The sequence below is a fragment of the Gopherus flavomarginatus genome, chromosome 4 (assembly GCF_025201925.1).
Source record: "Gopherus flavomarginatus isolate rGopFla2 chromosome 4, rGopFla2.mat.asm, whole genome shotgun sequence".
Classification (NCBI taxonomy): domain Eukaryota; kingdom Metazoa; phylum Chordata; order Testudines; family Testudinidae; genus Gopherus; species Gopherus flavomarginatus.
This window is the reverse complement of record NC_066620.1, coordinates 67,416,470-67,438,251: the sequence shown is the minus strand read 5'-3', so window position 1 is coordinate 67,438,251 and position 21,782 is coordinate 67,416,470. Positions and strand designations below refer to the sequence as shown.

The window sequence follows — 21,782 nt, the reverse complement described above, 5'->3', positions numbered from 1 at the left end:
AGTGGGAACAGAACCCAGGCTTCCTGAATCCTACTTTGTTACTGTATTGACTAGGCAACACTGCCTCCATGGAATTCCACCTGCAACGATTGGAGTGCTGCTCTCCTGAACGTGGCATCTGACTTAGCAGCTAAGTCCAAGGCACAGCGCTTGACAAAAGTCAGTGGGTTACTCTACATGAGATCTCTGACATTGGCACATATCTGAAGCAGGCAAAACAAATCATTTAAAATCTGGTGGAGTGAGTCTTGATATTCAGTGGGAAAGGTACAGCAGCCAGTGATGGAGGCAAGCGTTACCATCCTGAATCTGAGACAGCACATGTATTTGTTCAGTCTCTTCAGGTCTAGGACAAAGATCAGACATCCCTTCCCTCTTTGGGATAAAGATTAACTGCAGGTAGAAGCCTCTACCCCTGTACTCCTGTGGAACTTCTTCTATGGCTCCTAGATAAAGCAACAAGGCCACTTCTTTCTGTAAAAGGCTCTCATGAGATGAGTCCCTGAGGAGGGATGGGGAAATGAGTGGGATAATCATGGATATAGTTCCCAGCACCCATTTGTTCAAGATGATATCAGACCAAGACCAACGAAGTGGGGCAAGCTGGGTCCTGAAGGTAGTTGCTAGCACCTGATCGATTCTTATGTGGCCCATGACATTCCCATCAAATTTGCTATTGGAGTGATGAGGAGCAGTAGGTGATGGAGGAGGCAGATAAAGGGCACCTCCACAGGTACTGTGAACATTTCTATTGTTGGAAGTCCGGTTGTCTACTGTGGGAGTAAAGGTAAGCCCATTGCCTTCGTTGGGGTTGATATTTGTAGGAATTCCTACTGGTGTATGGTGTGTAAATCCTCTGGCATCTGAGGGTGGTCTGCTTCCTTTAGGGAGGTAGAGCCTAGTCTTTGAACTGAAGAGCTCCATTTCCTTGAATGGGAGATCCTGAATGGTATCCTACACCTCTCTTGGTACCCTCCAGGAAAATAGCCATGAGGTTAGTTTCCTGATCACAAATGTAGCCATCAACCTTGTGGCTATGTCCAAGGCCTTTGTGGCTGCCACCTGCAGAGCTCTCCTGGTAACTGTCTGGCCTTCCTGGCCTCCCTTCAGCTCTTTCTCAGTGTCTTGAAGCAATTTAGGCAAAAATGGATCATCCTCTTCCAAGTCAGGAAATTGTATTTGGCAAATTATGCCTGGTAATTTGCCATATGTAGTTGCAGTGAAGCCAACAACAGGCTTTTTGCCTGAACAGATCCAATGTTTTGGGCTCTTTGTCATCAGGAGTTCCTTTCACGGACTTGGATTTTTCTTATACTGCTGTGAGTACTAATGGCTCATGGTTTAGGTGGAAGGAAGAAGGCTCAAAATTCTTTAGGGCCACTGGGTAGCGTTTCATCACCCTTTTGGAGGCTGGTTGAAAGGGCTCTGGGCACTTGGTAATAAGGGGTCCCAAAACAATACGAGCCCACTGGCAGCTTAGTAACTCCGGAGGTTGTGGTGGTGGGAAGGGAGGAAGGTATGTTCCCTCCCCAAAGTGGTTACTACTAAATAAAGGGGTCTGGGGCTTGTTCCCAGATAGGACTCGTTACCTGCTCGGTGAGCCATTTGTACGCACACTGCAACTTTCTTATGCTCCTCCAGACAAAGACCTGTGATCCTACGGGGCAGCATCCCTCCATCAGAACGGATGAACTGACTCAGCAATAAGACATCCTAGGGAAGCAAGGGAAGAAGGCAGAATGATCAGTGCCAGAGCTGCACCAATGGCTGTAGTTCTTAGGTGCTGATACTGCCCCAGTGCTACGTATGAGAAGTTCAAAATTATTCCTTCCGGTGTATATTATCTGGGATTTTGTCAGCAACGAATTTCACCTGCCATTGTGTAGCCTATTGGCTTAGCTTTGTTAGGTCCTCTGAAGTTCAGAGTCTTTTATAGATTAATTAATGTAAATCATTGTGTCATCATCCATTTTTGCCATCTCACCATTCACTGCCGTTTTCAGACTATGTATCTAATATAATCTGTCGAACATCCAGATATACAAAGATACAGTTTTACAAAACATGCAGGAAGATATTTTTCACAATGTTTCTGATGGAGTGGAGAACTGATCTTTAGCTCATCAGGAGCTGTGTACACAGACATCTGCGCTCATACGTTAGGCCACATCTGGGTTTTCCCCTGTAAACTGAGCACAGGATTTTCCTCTACTGTTTATTCCTCAATTCTTTATCCAATTTCCCAAGGTGGAGCTTTTGTCATGTCCCTTTGGGGTGGGGGGCAAAGGGGGATTAGTCCAAAATCTAGTAAATCTTGTCAGGAGTAAGTGCTTCATAAGAGAACTGTACTGTAACTAATAGAACTAACTTTCAGCCCTTTGGCTGCATGCACATTAGGAGAACTGTTAGAGCAGTGACAAGGAAGGGAAGTCTTGTTACCAGAGAGCACTGAGAGCAGGTTGTGTGTTCAGCCAGGGTTCAGAGATCTTTGTAGACTTCACTGCTGTTGACCTTTCAGATTAAAAGGTACAGAAGTGCAAGGCATTATTTATAAAACACAATTTAAGTGGTGTATCTCCAGGATCTGGTAACACCACATAACAGGGATGACGGAGCTTTAGACACAGCAGCGGCAGCTGCTGCACTGGGGTCCATTAGCTGTGCAAAGGGCACAGCCCAGCATTCAGAGATATGCTTTCCATTTCCACACGCAGCACAACAAATGCTAGCACACCGCTCAGACCAATGCAGACACACCCCTTTCACATGCTGATATCATGTTATCCCATGGGTCCACCGGAAATGCCGGGCTTGTTTTTCCCAATCTGCTGGAAGTTTCCCACTGCCAGACTCACCAAGCTAGTTGGGAGTTTATTTCTCTGCTGCTGCTGTAAACATTTCCATATTTTGGGTGGAAAGAGCATGCACATATGGCTTGCAGCCTGGTAGAGACCTGTCAGCAGACATTCCCTATGCCCAGCCTGAGAGAAATCAGGGCCAGGTGGAAGAGCACAATACACACTCCCATATCTGCTGGTGCAGGCAAACTAGACCTCTGCTATGGGCTGAGCCAATGCAAAAGCCAGGATATCTAGCTATCAAGGTTTATATCCCACACCCACCACTATGGTATTGGATAGACTTGATTCTGAAATAAACGGACTGTAGCACTGGTTCTGGGAGCTATTGCTCATGCTAGATCCTCTCAAGCCCTGTTGACGTCAACAGAAACTGAGTCTAGAGCTTTATTAAGTCACACTTTCTCTACTACATAAAGGCACTAGTGCCAGAGTATCCAAGGTGCCTGCCACTGACGACTCCTCATCTACAGTTCCTGTTCTCTGGCTCCATTCTAACCCTCTTTTTCAGACCCAGTCCCTTTTAAAATTAAAAGTTTAGGCAACTTAATGCTGATATAAGGGACCTGACCAATAACTCTGTGGACTGATGATTTATCCACACAACAGGGACAACATCCCTACCAGAGAGCCTAGGTGCTAACCCAGAGAGACCATCTAAGGACAAAAGGAAAGCTCAGTGTCCATGTCCCAGTCAATCTCTGACCTTGGCACTGAGGCCACGACAAGAGGGCTAATTACTGTCAGCTCAATTGGTGGACATTGGACTGAGATCTGTCAAAGGCAATGACTTTCGACCACTGCTGATGGGAGCTGGATTTCATCGACTGAACCAGGGTGAGATGCCACATCCCTTTTCCCAGCTCTTTCAGCCATCGAGTTCTCTATGTTGCCAATGACTCGGCTCCACCACCCAATACTGAAAGACCTTGCGTCCATAACGGAGAAGAAGGGTGCAGCTCCAAATGCCCAGGGTGTGAAAACTTTCCTAACTGCTCTAAGTAGCCTGTTTTATCGTTCCTTTATATGTGTGTGGGGGGGGGGGAGGAGGGAGGGGTAGGAGAGAGGAGAGAGTTAATAGTAATTTTTAGGCTGTTCCAGTATTTGCACGTGGCATGTTCTAAGTGTGGGACACCCCTGCACCCAGGGTGTGCTTGGTCCAAGGGCTTTCTCACATTACCTCCACACCCTGTGGTGTCACAGGGTCGGTATCAAATGTTTCCATGCAAAGAAAGAAAAAAGGGGAGGGGGAGATAGATGCTCTTTATCTATTGTCCTGCCAGTCAGGAGAGTCCATGCCCCAATGTTAACCCAGCCCAACGCTGTCAGCACCAATCAGCTCCTCTCTTGTGACAGTTATTTCTTTATTGAAATCATCTATGTCCCACCCATTTCTGCCTTACAAATTATGCTCAAGGTCATTTGGCTTAAAGTGCTGCACATTGGCGAGAATCTTATGATGACTTCGGAAGGGTCCTAAGTGTAACATGCTAGGTGCCTCGCCCAGAAACCTTACCCAGATGCATCCCACCCCTAGGGAGAGGGCAGATAGAGACAGCCAACTTTGGGAGGATGGGGAGGAAAGGTGAACAAAAACGTAAAGGGGTTAAAGAAGAAAAGAAGTCTGGCAAGGTTACATGTTGCCGTCATGTTCCATGAAATTAACTTTCTGTGCTAGTGGTGAGCCAAGACTGTAACCACAGATTTGCTTTAATCACTGGACAGCTCCCGGGAGAGGTCGGACCTAGATTCCCACCCCTGTAATCTGTAGCATCTGATGAAAACAATTTGGACTGAATTAATCTGGGGCTAATAGGCAAAGGCTGCAGTTCTGTCTCCCCTGTGTGCTGCCAAAGTACGACATATTTACTGCCTGCTCAGACTAATGGTGTTCAAAGTGGAGAAGGGGAAAAAGGAAAACAAGTTTACCCTTCCCTACAAAGGGTGGATAAACTGGATAGAATATATAAAACCAAGTCTGAATAGTGCATTCCCTTGAATGGGTGGCCTGCTGAAATGCAGCACAGACCCAATATCTGCAATCCCCTTTGAGAACTAAGACTGAATGCTAGTTATGCACATTTCATCAAAATCTCCATTCACTCTGAGAACAGTTCTGTTTGTACAATGAAACAAGCATGGGTTTGTACCAGACATATGTCAGTTGTTACTTTGAGATACATAAGAATCATTTTTCTTTCTTTCATTACTCCTGGGAGCTTTACACCATTCTCCAGGCATTATATATCAGGTATATTTGGGGGCTGAGACTTCTAAGTTGCAGGTTCTAATCTAGCCTAAGGTTGATAGTAACTGAAATTGGTTTTCATCTCTAATGGCTATTAGGTAATGAACTAGGGTGTCAGTCAATTTCCTAGTGGACAAGTGTCCGCATCTCTAGAGCCCTGCGTGAACACAAAATTTGTATCTGCATCTGGTCCACAAAAATGGTTCATGGATATAAAGTGGATATCCGCAGAACTGCAGGGCTTTAGAAACAAAATCTGTATCCGCATCTGATCTGCAAAATTGGTCTGTGGATATCTGTGAATTTGCAGGGCTCTACCCATCACATAAACCACTATCATAACTGGTACTAACTGGCCCAATTGCTGGGAACTTCAGTAGAATCCAAGGAATGAATGACCAATGGAGGCTGTCCCCCTCCAGGGCAGGGTTGAGGAACATTGGTAAAGGAGGCCTGATGGAAGCTTGACCTGTTTATCTGACAGTAAAACTAAAATCACTTATTGTATCACTGCCTCAGGCTCCACTATCAGAGATGTTAGAGAAGTAGTAGTCCTGAGGTCATCTTTCATCCCCCCACCAGGAGCCAATGCAAGACTTCCCTGTATAATAGTGCTTTATCCAGTCCAATCGTGTGTGCCCCCAGCAATGGGGCTCACATGCTTTCCTTTGCTTTACAGCGGAGTGGTATCTCATAGATTCCTAAACTGTAAGTCCAGAAGGGACCATCACTATCACCTACCCTGACCTCCTACACATTGCTGGCTACAGAACCTCACCCACCCACTCCTATAATAGGTTCCTAATCTCCGGCTGAGTTACTGATGTCCTCAAATCATCATTTAAAGACTTACAGTTACAGAGAAAGACTTCAAGTAACAGAGGTCACAAGACTTCCCTGAAATAATTGTTATTTGAACTAGAATATCTCTTTTAGGAAAAAACATCCAGTATTGATTTCAAAATTCCCAGTGATGGAAAATCCACCAGAACCCTTGGTAAATCATTCCAATGGTTAATTACCCTCACTGTTAAAAATTTCAAATTCTTTATTTCTCAAGCACTCACTACTGCTGTGGCTAGGAAGCATAACTGAAATTCTTCTGGGGGCAAAAGAAGCATTTATTCCACCCAAACACTTCAAAATTTGAAAAACCATGACTGATACAAAGTCTAGACATATAAGAGACTTACTGAAAGAGAGATTATTTACAATAGAACTCAAGTTACTCTTCACAACTCCAATCAGTCCCACTGGAGTAAGGCACGCCTCCAGCTGTGGATTTGTCATGATCCGCTACTGCTCTGATTTACCAATCCACACCGTCCCCCTAATCTTTCTCCAGCCTCTCCTTTGATTTGCAGCAAGAGAACTGGTTATATAACCCAAGACTCACATTCATTCAAAGGCCAAAACGACTGCCATGATGGCCTACATTCCCAGCCTGCTTCCTGAGACCAAGACTGCAAACTTTCACATGATGGCTCCCGAGATTCCAGCCAACCTTCTTAAAACAAGGTGAGCTTCCCTGGCGTTCAGTTTTCACCTCCCTCCAGAAGATTAGTATCTAAGGACCAAACTGCATGCTAGTATGGAGCAAACTGCAAGCACACTGACCAGCCTAGCTGAATTACAGCCCTAATCTTAAAAGAGTATCATACCTTTCATCCAGTGATGGGACCTACAGTGAACTCTGATATTAGAACTCTACTCTTGGGCTCTAAAGCCACAAACAGCACAACAGTCTTATCTACAACTACCTCTGTGCTTCCAAGTAGCCCTTTTATCCTCACCAGTGGCAGAACCTCCTACCACAGAGAGCACTAGAAAGTGATTCCTAATATTCATCTTATATTTCCCTCTGCGTAATGAGATCGCACTGCTCCTCGTTCTACCCTTTGCTGACAATACACGTTTGTCCCCCTCCCTTGGTGATCAAAATGTTTTGGATTACTACCTACCCAGACTTGGGTTAGAGTGCGGGTGCTGGGGGTACTGGTGGCCTGTGCTATACAGGAGATGAAACTAGATAATCCTCGTGGTCAATTCTGGTCTTAAATGCTAAAACTCCATTTTATTTGCTGCATTTGATAGGCTGAATCTTTTGTTATTTCCTGGCTCTCTATGCAATACCCACAGACTACAGTGTTGAGCACATTAGAAGTCTATTGATTTTTAATTTCTCTAGGCTCTTAAACTTTGATCTATGAAACACCTGCTGGTGACCTGATGAAAGCTAGTTGTAGCTGGCTCCTCGTTTCCAGTTGCTCAGTGTCACGTAAAAAAACCTAAAACCACATTACATTCTTTCCTAAAATTACTTTTCTATGTAAGCAATTGCTGTAGTTATATATTCCTCAATAATGAACTGGAGAAGAGTTCCTTCAAGACAATCTTCGCATTAAACTGTGAGTAGCACTATGAACGAGATAAGTTCATGGAGGATAGGTCTATCAATGGCTATTAGCCAGGATGGGCAGGGATGGTGTCCCTAGCCTGTATTTACCAGAAGCTGGGAATGTGTGACACAGGATGGATCATTTGTTGATTACCTGTTCTGTTCATTCGCTCTGGGGCACCTAGCATTGGCCACTGTAGGAAGACAGGAGACTCGACTAAATGGACCTTTGGTCTGACCCAGTATGGCCATTCTTATGTTCTTACGAAAAAATCTGATCCCCAGGATGGATAGTATTTTTCTATCCTCACTGTTTGCAACTCCTCCCAATTTAGTATCATCTGCAAATTTATCATTCTATTTCCTGATTCTTCTAGATAATTACGAAGACCAGCCCAGCCATTGGACCACTTCCCTCAATCATTTCTTATTGCACTCTGCTCATAGTGTGTTCAATCCATTGATAACGCTTCCATCCTAGCCAATTTAATTTCTACAATATTTCACTAGACACTATCAAATATTTTACTGACGTTTAAATCCCCCACTTACTGTGTCACCTGCGTGGAATAAGTTTTTGTTCAGCATGATTCTTCATAACCCCTCAACACTACTTGTTGCTCCTAAGTTCCGTTATCTGGTGAGTGCTCAGTGTGGTTCTCCCCTTTTGTTTGTTATATAACTAGGAACAGAGGTTAGATTTCCCAAAAGGCAATTGCCAGGACCATATTTCCCTCTCTCACATTTATCTCATTCACTATTTTCAAATCCTTTGGTACTTCCTCAGTTTTTCATGCCTTTTCAAAAATAACTGCTAATGGAGCAGTTGGTTTGTTAGCTAATTCCCTCAAGACCCTGGAGGGCTGCATGTGATCTTGACCTGCTAGTGTGTGTATAAGTCAATGTCTCTAAGAATTTCCTTACCTGCTTTTTTGCAATAGCTCAGGCCTGCACAACATGCGGCCCTCAGAGGCTCACTGTGCGGCCCGCGGCGGGATTCGAAAGGCTCTGAGCTGCTCGCAGAGGCGGGGAGCTCTTTAAATCTCAGCCGCAGCCGGGATTCAAAAGGGTCTGGGCTGCCTGCAGTGGTGGGGAGCCCAGAGCCATTTAAATCTCAGCCGTGGCCAGGATTCATAGGGCTCTGGGCTGCCCGCAGCGGCAGGGAGCTCAGAGCTCTTTAAATCTCAGCCGTGGCCGGGATTCAAAAGGCTCTGAGTTGCCCGCAGCGGCGGGGAGCTCAGAGCTCTTTAAATCTCAGCCGTGGCAAGGATTCAAAAGGCTCTGAGTTGCCCGCAGCAGCAGGAAGCCCAGAGATCTTTAAATCCCAGCCGCGGCTGGGATTCAAAAGGCTCTGGGCTGCCAGCAGCGGTGGGGAGCCCAGAGCCATTGAAATCTCAACCGCGGCTGGGATTCATAGGGCTCTAGGCTGCCCACAGCGGCTGGGAGCCCAGAGCCCTTTAAATCTCAACCGCGGCCAGGATTGAAAAGGCTCTGCGCTGCCCGAAGCGGTGGGCAGCCCAGAGCCCTTTAAATCTCAGCCGCGGCCCGGATTCAAAAGGCTCTGAGCTGCCTGCAGTGAGGGGGACACCAGAGCTCTTTAAATCTCAGCCATGGCCGCGATTCAAAAGGCTCTGAACTGCAGGCAGCCGCGAGCTCAGAGCTCTTTAAATCTCAGCCGGGATTCAAAGGGCTCTGGGCTGCCCGCAGCCGCAGAGAGCCCAGAGCCCTTTAAATCTCAGCTGCCAGGGCCGGCTTTAGGCCAATTCAACCAATTCCCCTGAATCAGCCCGCCCCTAAGAGGGCCACATGCCCAAGCCCCAGTACGGTGTACCGGCAAAAGCCAGTGCGCTGTAGCAGGGTGGCCCAGCTTCTCCAGGGGGCAATTTAAAAGGCCTGTGGCTCCCAGGCCCTTTAAATTGCCATCAGAGCACCATTGTTGGAGCCCTGTGGTAGGGCTGTGGGGCTCTGGGGGCTATTTAAAAAGTCCGGGGTTCCCATCGCTTCTACCACCCCGACCCTTTAAATAGCCACCGGAGCCCCACCACTTCCCCAGGGTTCCCGTGGCTATTTAAAGGGCTAGAGCGGTAGAAGAAGGGGAGCCCCGGGCCCTTTAAATACCCCCAGAGCCTTGGGATAGCGGGGGACTCTGGGGGCTATTTAAAGGGCCGAGGCTCCAGCTGCATCTGCCGCCCTGGTCCTTAAATAGTTGCTGAAGCCACACCGCTTCCCCAGGGCTCCCTTGGCTATTTACAGGGCTGGGGCGGTAGAAGCAGGGGAGCCGCGGGCTCTTTAAATAGCCCCCAGAGCCCTGGGGTAGCGGGGAGGGGGGGCTCTCCAGATGCCTTTGCTGCCCTGGTCCTTTAAATAGCCCCTGGAGCCCCACCACTTCCCCAGGGCTCCTGCAGCTATTTACAGGGCTGGGGCAGTGGAAGCAGGGGAGCCCCAGGCCCTTTATATAGCTCCTGAGCCACGGGCTACTACTGCTACCCTGGTGGGGGAGGCAGAAGGAGGGGGCACTCACCATACAGGATGGGCTGTACCCCCTGTACCTGCACCAGTTGCCCGCAGCCAACCCCTGCCGCACCTCCTGCCCTGCCTGCACCAGTTCCTGTCTCCAGCCAGCCCCTCACTCCCTGCCTTTCCTTCAGCCCTGCACCAACCCGTCTCCAGCCAGCCCTGCACCCCCTTCCCTGTCTCCAGCCAACCCCTGCTGCACCCCCTTGCCTGAAGCCAGCCAGTCCTGCACTCCTTTGTCTCCAGCCCTGCCAACCCATGTCGCACCCCCACTGTGGCCCTGCCTGAAGCCAGCCAGCCCATCCCACACGCCGTCTCCAGCCTGCCCCACACCCCTTGCCCAGCCTACTTTAGGTAGGGTTAACATACATCTGTACTTTTCTGGACATGTCAGGCTTTTTGGATCTTAAATTGCCATCCAGGAGGAAAATACGGACGTATGGTAACCCTATTGGTACAAAAAATACATACTGTGGCAGAACTTTTTATAGGGAACTGGTTGCTAAGAAATGAAAGGCTTTTTTTTTTTTTTTACATTTTTTCTTTCTTTCAGTCATCCCTGCCGGGGCCCCGCCGAAAATGTTCGAATTGGGCCCCGCACTTCCTAAAGCCGGCCCTGCCAGCTGCGGACGGGATTCAAAGGCTTTGAATTTGTGGGGAGCCCAGAGCCCTTTAAATCTCAGCCGTGGCCGGGATTCAAAGGGCTCAGGGCTCCCCGCAAAGATTGCCAGCCGCGGCTGAGATTTAAAGGGATCAGGGCTCCCCACCGCCACAGGCAGCCCAGAGCCCTTTGAATCCTGGCAGCGGCTCCAGCAGATGCGCTGGGGCTGGGATTTAAAGGGTTCGGGCTCTCCTCAGCAGCAGGCGCTCTGGTCCCTTTAAATCCCTGCCCCAGCCCCACAAAGCTCCGGGTTCCAGCAGCCGCCGGAGCCCCAGGCCCTTTAATTTGACCCTGAGGGCTCCCAGTCGGCTCTTCAGCTGGGAGTCCCTGGTTGATTTAAAATCAAGTATCACCTCCCCACCCCCAACCTTCCTTTTTGGCCCACAGCTGTTTTGGTGGGGCGGCACTGGGAAAGGAGGGTTTGTTTCTGCAGGGCTGGGTGGTGCTGGGGCGGAGTGTTTCCGCTGGGCCGGGGGAGGGGTGTTTCCGCGGGGCCAGGGGGTTTTGGCCCTCAGCTGTTTTCTTTGGAGTAATGTGGCCCTCGCCGCTTTACGAGTTGTGCAGGCCTGCAATAGCTTATTCACAGGATTGTCATCACTACCCAATTATTCAAACTTCTTTTCCTTATTTTTCTTGTTATGGATACATGAGAGTAGCTCAGCCATTTTAGAATCATTCTGGCTTTCAACCCCCTCATCATTAGTGGGCTTACTTTCTCATAAGTATTTATTTTCCTCCAGATGTATTTGTATCTATATCCCCCTAATCCCACTGGCATTAACTTATTCTGCATTTTTGGTTGCCTTATCTTGTAACTGTGCATTCTTGTCTGGTTCCCTTCCTTTCTATTTCTAGTACAGATTTTTTTTGTTTGGTAGTGGGGTTTTTGGCTTTATTTTTCAAATAAAGTTTTTGGAAAGCCCCTTGTAATACTACGTTCTCCAAGTCTAATTTCCCATATTATGGGTTTTCAAAGGCACTTTTGGGCCTTGATTATAGGATTCTCTACTGCCTTCTGCCAGTGTATTTTAAAAATTCCTCTATAACCCTCTCACACTAGATTTCCCCTAAAAATACTTGCTGGAAATCCATTTCCTTTTATTGACAGGAAAGGAGTTTCAAACACAGAAACGCTATTTTTGTGGACACCTCTATATCCAGGCACAACTTTGTGTAAAACAGTTATTGGGCATTTGTCATGTTTCTAAACACCTTCCCCTGTCCCCTTCCCATTTTCCACCATCCAGTTATAAAGATAACTGATGGCAATGAGAAGCTGGCAGTGTTTGGAGACATTACAGCTAATTCCTCTTTGGGAACAATGACTCAAGCTTTCTGAGCTACCTGGAGTCAGGAATAGGCTTGAACAAGCTGCCCAGCAGCGGGTTTACTACCTAGAGCCCAGCTGGAGGACTGATTCAATGTTGGATACTGGGGCACATTAGAAAGATAAATCAATTCCAGATCATATGCTGGGTGGCGAGGGATGCATATGTTTCCAAAGTTCTAACACAGGGGTAGGCAACCTATGGCATGTGGGCTGAAGGCAGCACGCAAGCTATTTTCAGTGGCACTCACTGCCCAGGTCCTGGCCACCGGTCCGGGGGGCTCTGCATTTTAATTTAATTTTAAATGAAGCTTTCTTAAACATTTAAAAAACCCTGTTTACTTTACATACAACAATAGTTTAGTTATATATTATAGACTTATAGAAAGAGACCTTCTAAAAATATTAAAATGTATTACTGGCACGTGGAACCTTAAATTAGAGTGAATAAATGAAGACTCGGCATACCACTTCTGAAAGGTTGCTGACCCCTGTTCTAACATGTCCTATCCCTTCCTTCCCGCTGCACGCACACTACTCCAGAGCAGATATGAAGGATCCAAAGGAGGGCTGTGTGGTAGGCAATACTCCCTAAACTGTGCACATTCACGGTCACACAGCAATCTTCCATGTACCACACATCACAAACCATGCAACTTACAACTTTGACTCTGCCCCCACCTCACCATCCAGCTCCAGTTACTGCCACCCATTGGCTGATCGTTTGAGTGCTGACAGACAATAAGGTTCTGGCCAAGGCACCCCAGCAGCAGGCAGGGCACACCTCTGCCAATGAGGAAGAAGTAACCAGAGCTGAGTGGTGTGCCACAGAACCAGTGTCGGTGGGAATGGAATGCAGCCTGTGACTGGGCTCTGGAGTCCATGCACCAGAACACACCACCAACTGGCACAACACCGCTCACTTACGGAAGGCAATGCCCCATGCCACCTGGCTCTGGTTACTGCCTTCACATTGGCTGTGGGAACCTGGAGTTTTTCTGACTGTGGCCAGCTTTGCGCCCCTCTCTCCCCCTGGCCCACAGGTCAGGTCACACCTCTACCAATGGGGAAGCAGTTACCAGAGCTGGGTGGTGTAATGGTTGAACCCCTTCCCTGCTGGCATGATGGAGGAGCAGCCTGCCAAATTCAAATGGCATTGCGACCCGATGACCCAACGCATAGGGTCCAGCTGCTCCCAGTCTCTGCCTTCACTCTGTTCCCCCATGGATGGAGGCTCTACCACACGAGGCTCTGGAAAGTTTGTAAACTGCTCAGTACAAGGAAAATTTAGAGGACACATTGGTAACAGGATAGTAGTTAGCACAGGACTAGCCAGCTGTGCTTAGATGCTGTTCATCGAAGCCAGTTGTGGCTTTGAAGGAACTGCTCTCGCACAAGGGGTTTTTCACTAAACCTTAAGGAGGAGATGGAGCTGTGAATCTTTATTCTGCCCAGGAAGCTAAAAGAATGGCAGGCTGTGCAGTTTAGTAGCAGCATGAGTACAGCTTTGAGAATAACATTCAACTAGCTAAGTGTCACCACACTTACCTCATAATTGTATTTGTGCTTCAGGTTCCAGCGACAAATGGGACACTGACCAGAAGGGTTAGGAGGAGTTGGGGTTTTGACATCTTCTATAATTTTGCCCTCAATCTGGGAAACAAGTCAGAGGATACATTGATCAGATGAAGAGCCCATAGTTCAGGCCTATGTATACATTCGGGGTATGCAGGCTTATCGCTCAAGTTCCAACAGCTTACTCAGCACTGTATAAACATAAGAAAGTCCCTGTACTAAGCTGTTTATAGTCAGGTACATACAGAACAAGCATTTCAGATGTACATAGGAGCTGGCACAAGTCCAAAGAGTCATTAGGGCCTGGTAAGTCTTGATCAGTGGATTTGTGTTGAGTAGTGGAGAGCTCAATTAATTCGAATCCCTCCTATTTTGCAGACATTTCATATTACTTTGTTGGTAAAAAATCTGGAGAATTCAGACTGAGCTGTCTACTTCTGCGAGTGCAAGGTAGTAGTGATGGGGACAAATCCTTAGTGTTTTGAGTTTGGGTCGATGTCACCCAGTGAGGTGCTGGCTGTTGGGAATATTTCATGCCACAGCCTGTGTTCTGGACCAATGCCCTTCTTGCCCAGTGAAGTACAGTTAAACCACCGTGGGCAAAATCTCTCAGTACATATAACTTTTATTAAGGAAGCTGTTGTACAGCTGCATGACTCTCAAAAATCATCGCTTGATATTAACAATCTAGCCAAACACAGGCCAGCATCTAGATTCTGTTCTTTGTCAGTCTGGGTGTAGACCTGGTAACATTAAACACTGCACTGACTCATTTGATGAACAATTCCATCCTGGTAATAGATAAAGATCTAGCATCCATGTTGACTTATTACATCTATCAGCTGTCTTTGATACTGCTGACCACGAGGTGTTGTTGACTTGTCTGTCAACCCTAGAAAAGAGCCACATGACCTGAGTGGCTTCAGTCTCATCTCTTGGGAGAAATTTCAGAATGTATTTTTTGGCTCCTCTACACCTGATTACTCTTATGTAGGTTTCTGTGTTTTCACACCATGTGTTCACTGTGCATACGGGGCCTGCAGAAGGGCTAATAAGGAGGCATATAAGTTTATGTTTTCGTGGGCTGATAAGACCCAGCACACTCTCATCCATACATAGTAAATACCTTTCTCAATGTTTGATAAAGATCAGAATACAGATAAAGGCTAGCTGTCTGAGGCAGAATCCAGAAGAGACTGAAGTGATGTTGGTAGGATGGGTGGAAATATGAGGAAGACTATGTCTGCCTCTTAATTGATGCTGTGCACCCACCATTTGTTGAGTTTCCTCTCTGTGGATACTGATAGATCTCCAGTTGCAGTTAAGAGATTATGTAGCAGAAATTATCAGCATCTCTTTCCCCCCCACCATTTACATCTGGCCACGAATGTGTGATCATTTCTTTCAAATAAGGATCTTGCTACTGTGATTTACGCTTTTGTCACCTCAAGTCTAGTTTATTGAGAAGTGCTCTGGATGGAGCTTGGAAATTGAAGACTGTGCAGATTTCAGTAATCCACTTACATGAAAGTCCCTTGTTTTTGAATGGAGACGCTTTTAGTAGGGTGTTCTCCCTGAGGGGCTTCCAACATTAGAGTTCATTTCTCCATTTGGGCTGAAATAGCACTGATCTTTTGACCTTCTGGGCATGGTGCTGGTTCATCTTTTTCTCCAGATTTTTGCAGAAAAGAATGCTGAGTGCTGGTGCACATGGACTTGAGGGTAGGAAAGAGAGAGATGGTCATCCATCCCCCAGTTCCCATGGCTGCTGATTGGTTTTACTCTTGTTGGTACAAATGTTAAAAATACGAACAATTTCATATCAAGGACACTTATGTTATATAATGAAACAAATCTAAAAATAAATATAAAAACTCCGACCCAGTAAGGTGCTCAGATTTCAGTCAATACATGATATCTAATGTAAAAATAACCAAAAAAGAAACTCAAGCCTTTTAGAAAACACACTTTTTGGTAAGTGCTGTCTTGCCAAATCTTGTCTACACATCACTAGCAAAGAAAGGATGATTGTAGGCCACCTCTGAATTCGTCCGATCACTCCTACTTATACCTGCTGGAAATATAACAAATCGCTCTCCTTTTTGGTGTTTGCCTTCTTCCTGATCTAGAAAATGGACAGGCTCTCAAGTCCACTGAGGGCCCCAATACTTAGGGAAGGGCTGGAAGGACTTTGGCAAGCTAAGACCCCACAAGCCCGTGTTCTTGTTCTGAGAAAAGGATGTTATGAACTTGAAACCAAAGAAAAACCCCTGTGTGGGGTCTGAAGGACTGTTCATCTGCCAGAGTCCATTTTGGAGTTAGGATGATTTCTGGTAAGCTTACTAGTATGCATGTAGGTTCTTCTATGGTTTTTAATGTTTTTGCTTTATTGCTTTTACCCTAAGAATAAAATGTGCTTGCTTACAAAGAGCTGTGTAGTATATTAACTGTGGTAATTACACAGTTAACCATCTCTGAAGAGAATGCAAAAAAAGTCTGTCTTCTGATGAGGATATCAGAGCTTAAACTGCTCATCTTGGAAACACCCCAGTCTGAAGGGAGAGAGACGAATTCCACCACTCAAGAGGAAAGGCTGGGGAACCAGAAGCCAAGAGTGCTACCCTTGCTGAGGGAACTACAGGTGCTGAGCTGCGATGTAGGCTTTAATCCATACCATGTGTCCCTCATTTTCATTGACCCATTGCATATGAAGGATTCCAACCCCCTTCCATCTAACAAGTCTCCCCCACAGCCAGGACCTCCAATGTTAGCATGTACTGTATGTCCCACCTCCAGACAAAATATGCCAATGTGACCAAAAAAAACCTCCCGACAACTTCATCCCTGAAGAAAATGTGTTTCTACCCACACCACAAAAATATGGCTTTAGAAGTAGTGTGTATTGTGACTTGGAAAAAAGTAATAACTTACAACAGTTGTACTTCCTTCTGTAACTTCCACAACTGCAAAAATAAAAGATGGAAAACAAGGTCAGACATATTCAAGCTGGAACTAGTGACTTTCTTTTAATTAATAAACTGAAATTACGTATAAACAAAACATATGGTGGACAGAAGTCAGGGATGCAAGAGTGAGTGTGACTCCCCAACAAAGCAAACATGAGGTACGAAGACTGCCAAAGGTAATGCTTTACTGGTGGGCAGCTGCAGGCAGAGTAACCGTAGGAGACCAATAGGCAGAGCAAAGAGCAGGCCTTTCAAACTGGGGATCTCTCATTGCTTAATTTTTATTGTTTTGGAGTATATCTGTGGTGTGTTCAAAAGTTTTATGATTTCCTTATAATCTCTGGCTAATTCTGATCAAGGAAGACAAGAGACTCTCTTAAGTAAAAGCAATCTTAAATGTCAAGCATTTAGGCTGCCTTTATTGTTTTTAGTTTCTCTATGGTTAAAGCCTGTGTATGGAGGAAAGAAACTTTCTTGCCCTTCTGGCTGTTATAATCTTCAGACAGAGTACAAACACCTTGCTTTGTGAAACTAAAAGCGCAGAACTGTGATTTTGGAGGTTCTCCCATTCATAATGATGGGAAATTAAACCTGAACCTTAATTATTGCAACTTTAGTGACAATACAATTATTTCTATTTGATTTAGATTACGTATATGTCCCTTATCATTGCAGTAACTCAGTGGTGGACAATCATCAATGGAGTGTATCTGCACTCCACCCTTTTGGGGAAGCGAAGCATTATCCTCATTACACATGTGGGCAGATAATGTGACTTGTCCAGAGCCACACAGGAAGCGCATGTCTGAACAAGCACCTGAGATCAGGTCTCTTGAACCCCCTACCGCTAGTCCCACCCCCTCGCTGCTCGCTCACAAGCCGACCTGTGCCACGCAGCTCAGAGGCGGCAGCACCCTACAAGTGCCAATCTCAGCACCGGGCCGGCCGGCCGACGTGGCTGATGGGCGCCTCCCGGTTCTGCGCCCAGATGCGGCGCCAGCAGCAGGGGTAGATTTTACCCTGACAGCCAGGAGCCTGCGGCCCTTCCCCGCCCGCTGCCCCCAGCGAGACTCGCCCTCCTCGCTCTGACCAGGGCGGCAGCGCAGCGCTGGCTCCCTCCGGCTCGCGTCTTCCGGCAGGGGAGCGGCGCCCCCACAAGACTCACCCTGCCGGAGCGCGCGGGTCGGAGGCCGGGCCCAGCCGCCCCCCAGCCCCAGGAGACCAGAGACCAGCCGGCTCCAGCCACCGCGCAGCAAGCCTGGGGCCGCCATCTTGGGAATCGGCTCTGATCGCCCCCCCCCGACTCCGCGCCACTTCCGCTTCCGGAGCGCTCGGGCGGGAAGAGGCCGGGCAGGAGCCTGCGACGCCGCCATCTTGGAGCGAGGCCCAGGCGCGGGGTCTCTCCCGAGCCTCACGGGAGGGGCGGGCTCAGCGCCGCTGCGCTCATTTGGGAAGCTTGGCGCCAAGGGCGTATCGCGGCCGCGGGGCCTGCAGCACCATCAGGCCTGGTAGCCCCCCCGCTCCACCCCGCGCTGCTAGAGGGGGGAGCTGGGTCTCCAGCTCCTTACACCCGCCCAGCTCTGCGCTAGGGCTGCCCGTGCCCAGGGCCCGCCCTTGGAAGTAGCAGCCCGGGGTGCGCCTGGGGTTCAGGATCAGCTGGCCTGGCTTTTATACATGGGAGGTGTAGCCCTCGGCTGCCAGAGAGCGGCCAGGCTGCAGTTAGACCAACTGTAAACTTCCCTGGGCCTTGGGCCTCCTCCCTAGATCGCCCCTCTTGGACCCCCTCTTAGCGCAGTTGAGTCCTGGTGCTTGATTGGGGCTCCTAGGTAACCATGATAAAATAATAGTAAATAGAGCTTTTCTTATAGCTATCGCTGCGTTTCTTCATCAGCCCCAAGGCATAGGGACAGAGAAATGTAGGACTGGGAGGGACGTGAGTAGGTCAGATAGTCCAGTCCCCTATATGCAGGGCAGGACTAAGTAAACCTAGACCGTCACTGACAGGTGTGTGTCTAACTTGTTCTTAAAAACCTTCAATGATGAAGATGACACAGCCTCCCTAGGCAATTTATTCCAATGCTTAGCTACTCTGACAGTTAAGAAGTTTCTCCTAATGTCCACTCTAAACCTTCTTTGCTGCAATTTATGCCCATTACTTAATTTTTCACCCTTTTCCTTGTAATGACTTTTTATGTACATGAAAACTGTCATGTCCCCCCCTTACTCTCAAGACTAAACCCATTTTTTTTTCAAACTTTCCTCATAGTTTGTTTTCTAGACCTTTGTCATTTTTGTTGCTTTCTTCTGGACTTTGTCATGTTTTATTAGGAAAGATCCATGGACTAGTCATGGTAAAAGTGTACAAAATCAGGATGTGGGGGCCGAAGTCCAAGCCCTGCTTCAAGAGGGCTGAAGCTGGAGCTGAATAAGTCGCAGCCATCTGATAAACTCATGGAATCTGTGACCTGCATGACCAAATCGTATTCTCACTGCTGATATAGGAGATATAACATGGATCATGGGGACTTTATGAGGCCCTTATTACCTTAGATACTAGGCTGATCAACACCTTTCATTTCAGTGTTTGTGATGCCTCTTCAGGAGTTGGTTTCTTAAGGATTGATGGCTAAGAGATACTACATCTTCTCTTGGGGAGCAATAAGTTCACTTATAGGTTTTTCCACAGACTTAACTGGCTTTCTTATGGCTGTTTCAGCAGCATGAAAATTTACTTGGCACAATGTCCTCTTAAAACTGAAGGAATGAGCAAACACTACTTCAAAATCCAGCCATTCGGTTGAATTAAGGGTCAGGAGTTCATAAGCACATGCAGGATACCCTATTGCTGTTTCTAGATAAACTGCAACTCTGTTCCTATTGCTGCCTCCCCACCCCCATTTGTTACACTTACTTGTTGCACCTTAAATTGGATTATAAACTTTTTGGGGCAGGGGAATCATATCTTATTACTTTATACAGTGTCTAGCACAAACAGGTCACTGATCTTGATTAGGGTGTTTGGGTAGTACCAGAACACTAATAATCTTCCTTTTGGCTTGTGGAACAGGAGAGCAGACCAGGAACTGAATGCAAGGATCTCCCATGGTGATGCAGAACACTAGCTAATGGCTGGTCTACACTAGAAGTGCTCTACGCCAACCAGAGAGAGCTCTCCCACTGACACTGGTGCTTCGGTTGGTGTAACTTACATCGTTCAGGGAGGTCGCTTATTCACACCCCTGAGTGACATAAGTTATAACAACATAGGTGGTATTGTGTACAAGTCCTGAGGGATCTTTCCAGAAAATAAGAAACTAAGGCAGTGATTGCATCGAGGTCTCTTGTGTTATGTACAAAATGGACCTGGGAGAACACTAGCCACAGATGACTCCCTCCACACTACTTCCCCTACCTCTGATAAACTTTCCCAGTATACCTCAAGATACCAGCCATATACTCCATGGCCATACCACAGCAGTTAACCATCTGAAACCATGGAAAAGCTTAACAGAACTGCTTAAAAAAAATCCATGATGGCTGCATGACTGGAAATGTGGCACAGGCAACTTGAAATACTTCACAAGGATGTCAAAATACACATTGCTGAATGCCTTCCTGTGACGTTGTGCAGTCTATATGGTTTTATAAAAATATGGTAATGAGTGAATATAATGTAACTGGAATATGCTTCATGCAAAAGGCCTCTTGTAAGGTATCATTACAAAGCTTATAATCTACTGAGTGTGGTCATCCTATTTGTATAAATGTAACACTCTTGTATCTGAAATAAGAAATATGAAATATAACTGAGGGCCTATTGTAATTATGCAAAGTGTGGGCCATTAATGGTGGTTTGGAATCTTAATGACTCCCATTAACCAGAGCAATTGACTGTGGATGGCTCTGTTTGCAGGCAGGCCTTCCTGTGAGTCAGGCTGGAAGGAATGAAGGCTTGAAGTCTTGCAGTGATGTGATCATGTCACCTGAACTGGAATCCATCTTTAACCTGGTATTTTTCCATTGAGAAGGAGGGGGTGGGAATCCAGAGAGGGACAAAAGGATTCTCACCTTATGCAAAAGATATATAAGGGGATGGAACAGAACAAAGAGAGGAGTGGAGTCATAAGGAAGAATCCCCTAGCTACCACCTGAGCTGGAAAAAGAGCTGTAGCAGGATGAAGAATTGTGCCCGGCCTAGAAGATGTCCAGTGGGAGGAAAAACTTACTGAAGCATTTCTGAGAGTGAGATTATCTGTATTCAGTTTGATTAGACATGGATGTGCACATTTTATTTTATTTTGCTTGGTAGCTTCCTTTGTTCTGTCTGTTACTACTTGGAACCACTTAAATCCTACTTTCTGTATTTAATAAAATCACTTTACTTATTAACTCAAAGTATGTATTAATACCTGGGGGAGCAAACAACTATGCATATCTCTCTATCAGTGTTATAGAGGGTGAACAATTTATGAGTTTACCCTGCATAAGCTTTATACAGGGTAAAATGGATTTATTTGGGTTTAGACCCCATTGGGAGTTGGGCATCTAAGTACTAAAGACAAGTACACTTCTGTGAGCTGTTTTCAGGTAAATCTGCAGCTTTGGGGCAAGTAATTCAGACCCTGGGTCTTTGTTGGAGCAGATGGGAGTGCCTGGCTCAGCAAGACAGGGTGCTGGAGTCCTGAGCTGGCAGGGAAAACAGGAGGAGAGGTAGTCTTGGCACGTCAGTTGGCAGCTCCCAGGGGGGTTTCTGTGATCCAACCTGTCACACTTCCCAGGGGTGCAGAGAAGGATTAGTCAACCTGGAGATGTTTAAATTACTTCCAAACAAGAGCTGGTGGGTCAAAAGTCAATATGCGGAAGTGAGGCTATTCCAACAATCCAGACAAACGTGGCTGCAGTGAAACACAAACCATGTAACATCTGTTGGTCTGCCAGATCCTGGAGGAACTATGCACCATGGAATATCTTGCCAGTGTTACAGATGGGGCATGCGTGCCCAATGCTGGAAAAGAAAGCTATGATTGTGTTGGAAGAACGTGAGAAGAAGAACAATATACCTCTACCCTGGGAGGCTTCTTCCAAGCATTCCTCTTGGCATCTCCCCTTCTTAATATGATTCTTAGAGCCCTTGTTAATTAGCATAAGGCTTTTAAATTGTTCCCTCTTGATTTGTTATGTAATATGGCCATCTCTAGAAGCAGGATGGTCTTTAACTTCTCTAAGCTTATACCT

The 21,782-nt window shown here is 46.7% G+C and overlaps 1 protein-coding gene and 1 long non-coding RNA gene across 4 annotated transcripts in view; one reads left to right on the top strand and one right to left on the bottom strand.

Moving 5' to 3' along the window:
• The window catches only part of MRPS18A (mitochondrial ribosomal protein S18A), a 48,768-nt gene extending 30,936 nt beyond the window's left edge, over positions 1-17,832 (bottom strand). For all 3 annotated transcript variants that reach the window (XM_050950056.1, XM_050950057.1, XM_050950054.1), the window contains exons 1-4: positions 17,713-17,832; positions 16,513-16,544; positions 13,555-13,659; positions 1,590-1,713 (exon numbers count right to left, since the gene is read on the bottom strand). In XM_050950056.1, coding sequence (XP_050806013.1) covers positions 1,590-1,713; positions 13,555-13,659; positions 16,513-16,544; positions 17,713-17,818 — 367 coding nt within the window. In that variant the 5' untranslated portion in view covers positions 17,819-17,832. The remainder of the gene's footprint in view (positions 1-1,589; positions 1,714-13,554; positions 13,660-16,512; positions 16,545-17,712) is intronic.
• A 234-nt stretch (positions 17,833-18,066) lies between these two features.
• On the top strand, positions 18,067-20,936 carry LOC127049385 (uncharacterized). The gene is made up of 2 exons (XR_007773970.1): positions 18,067-18,373; positions 19,615-20,936. It is a non-coding gene; the product is annotated as an uncharacterized LOC127049385 (long non-coding RNA).
• Positions 20,937-21,782: the final 846 nt, after the last annotated feature.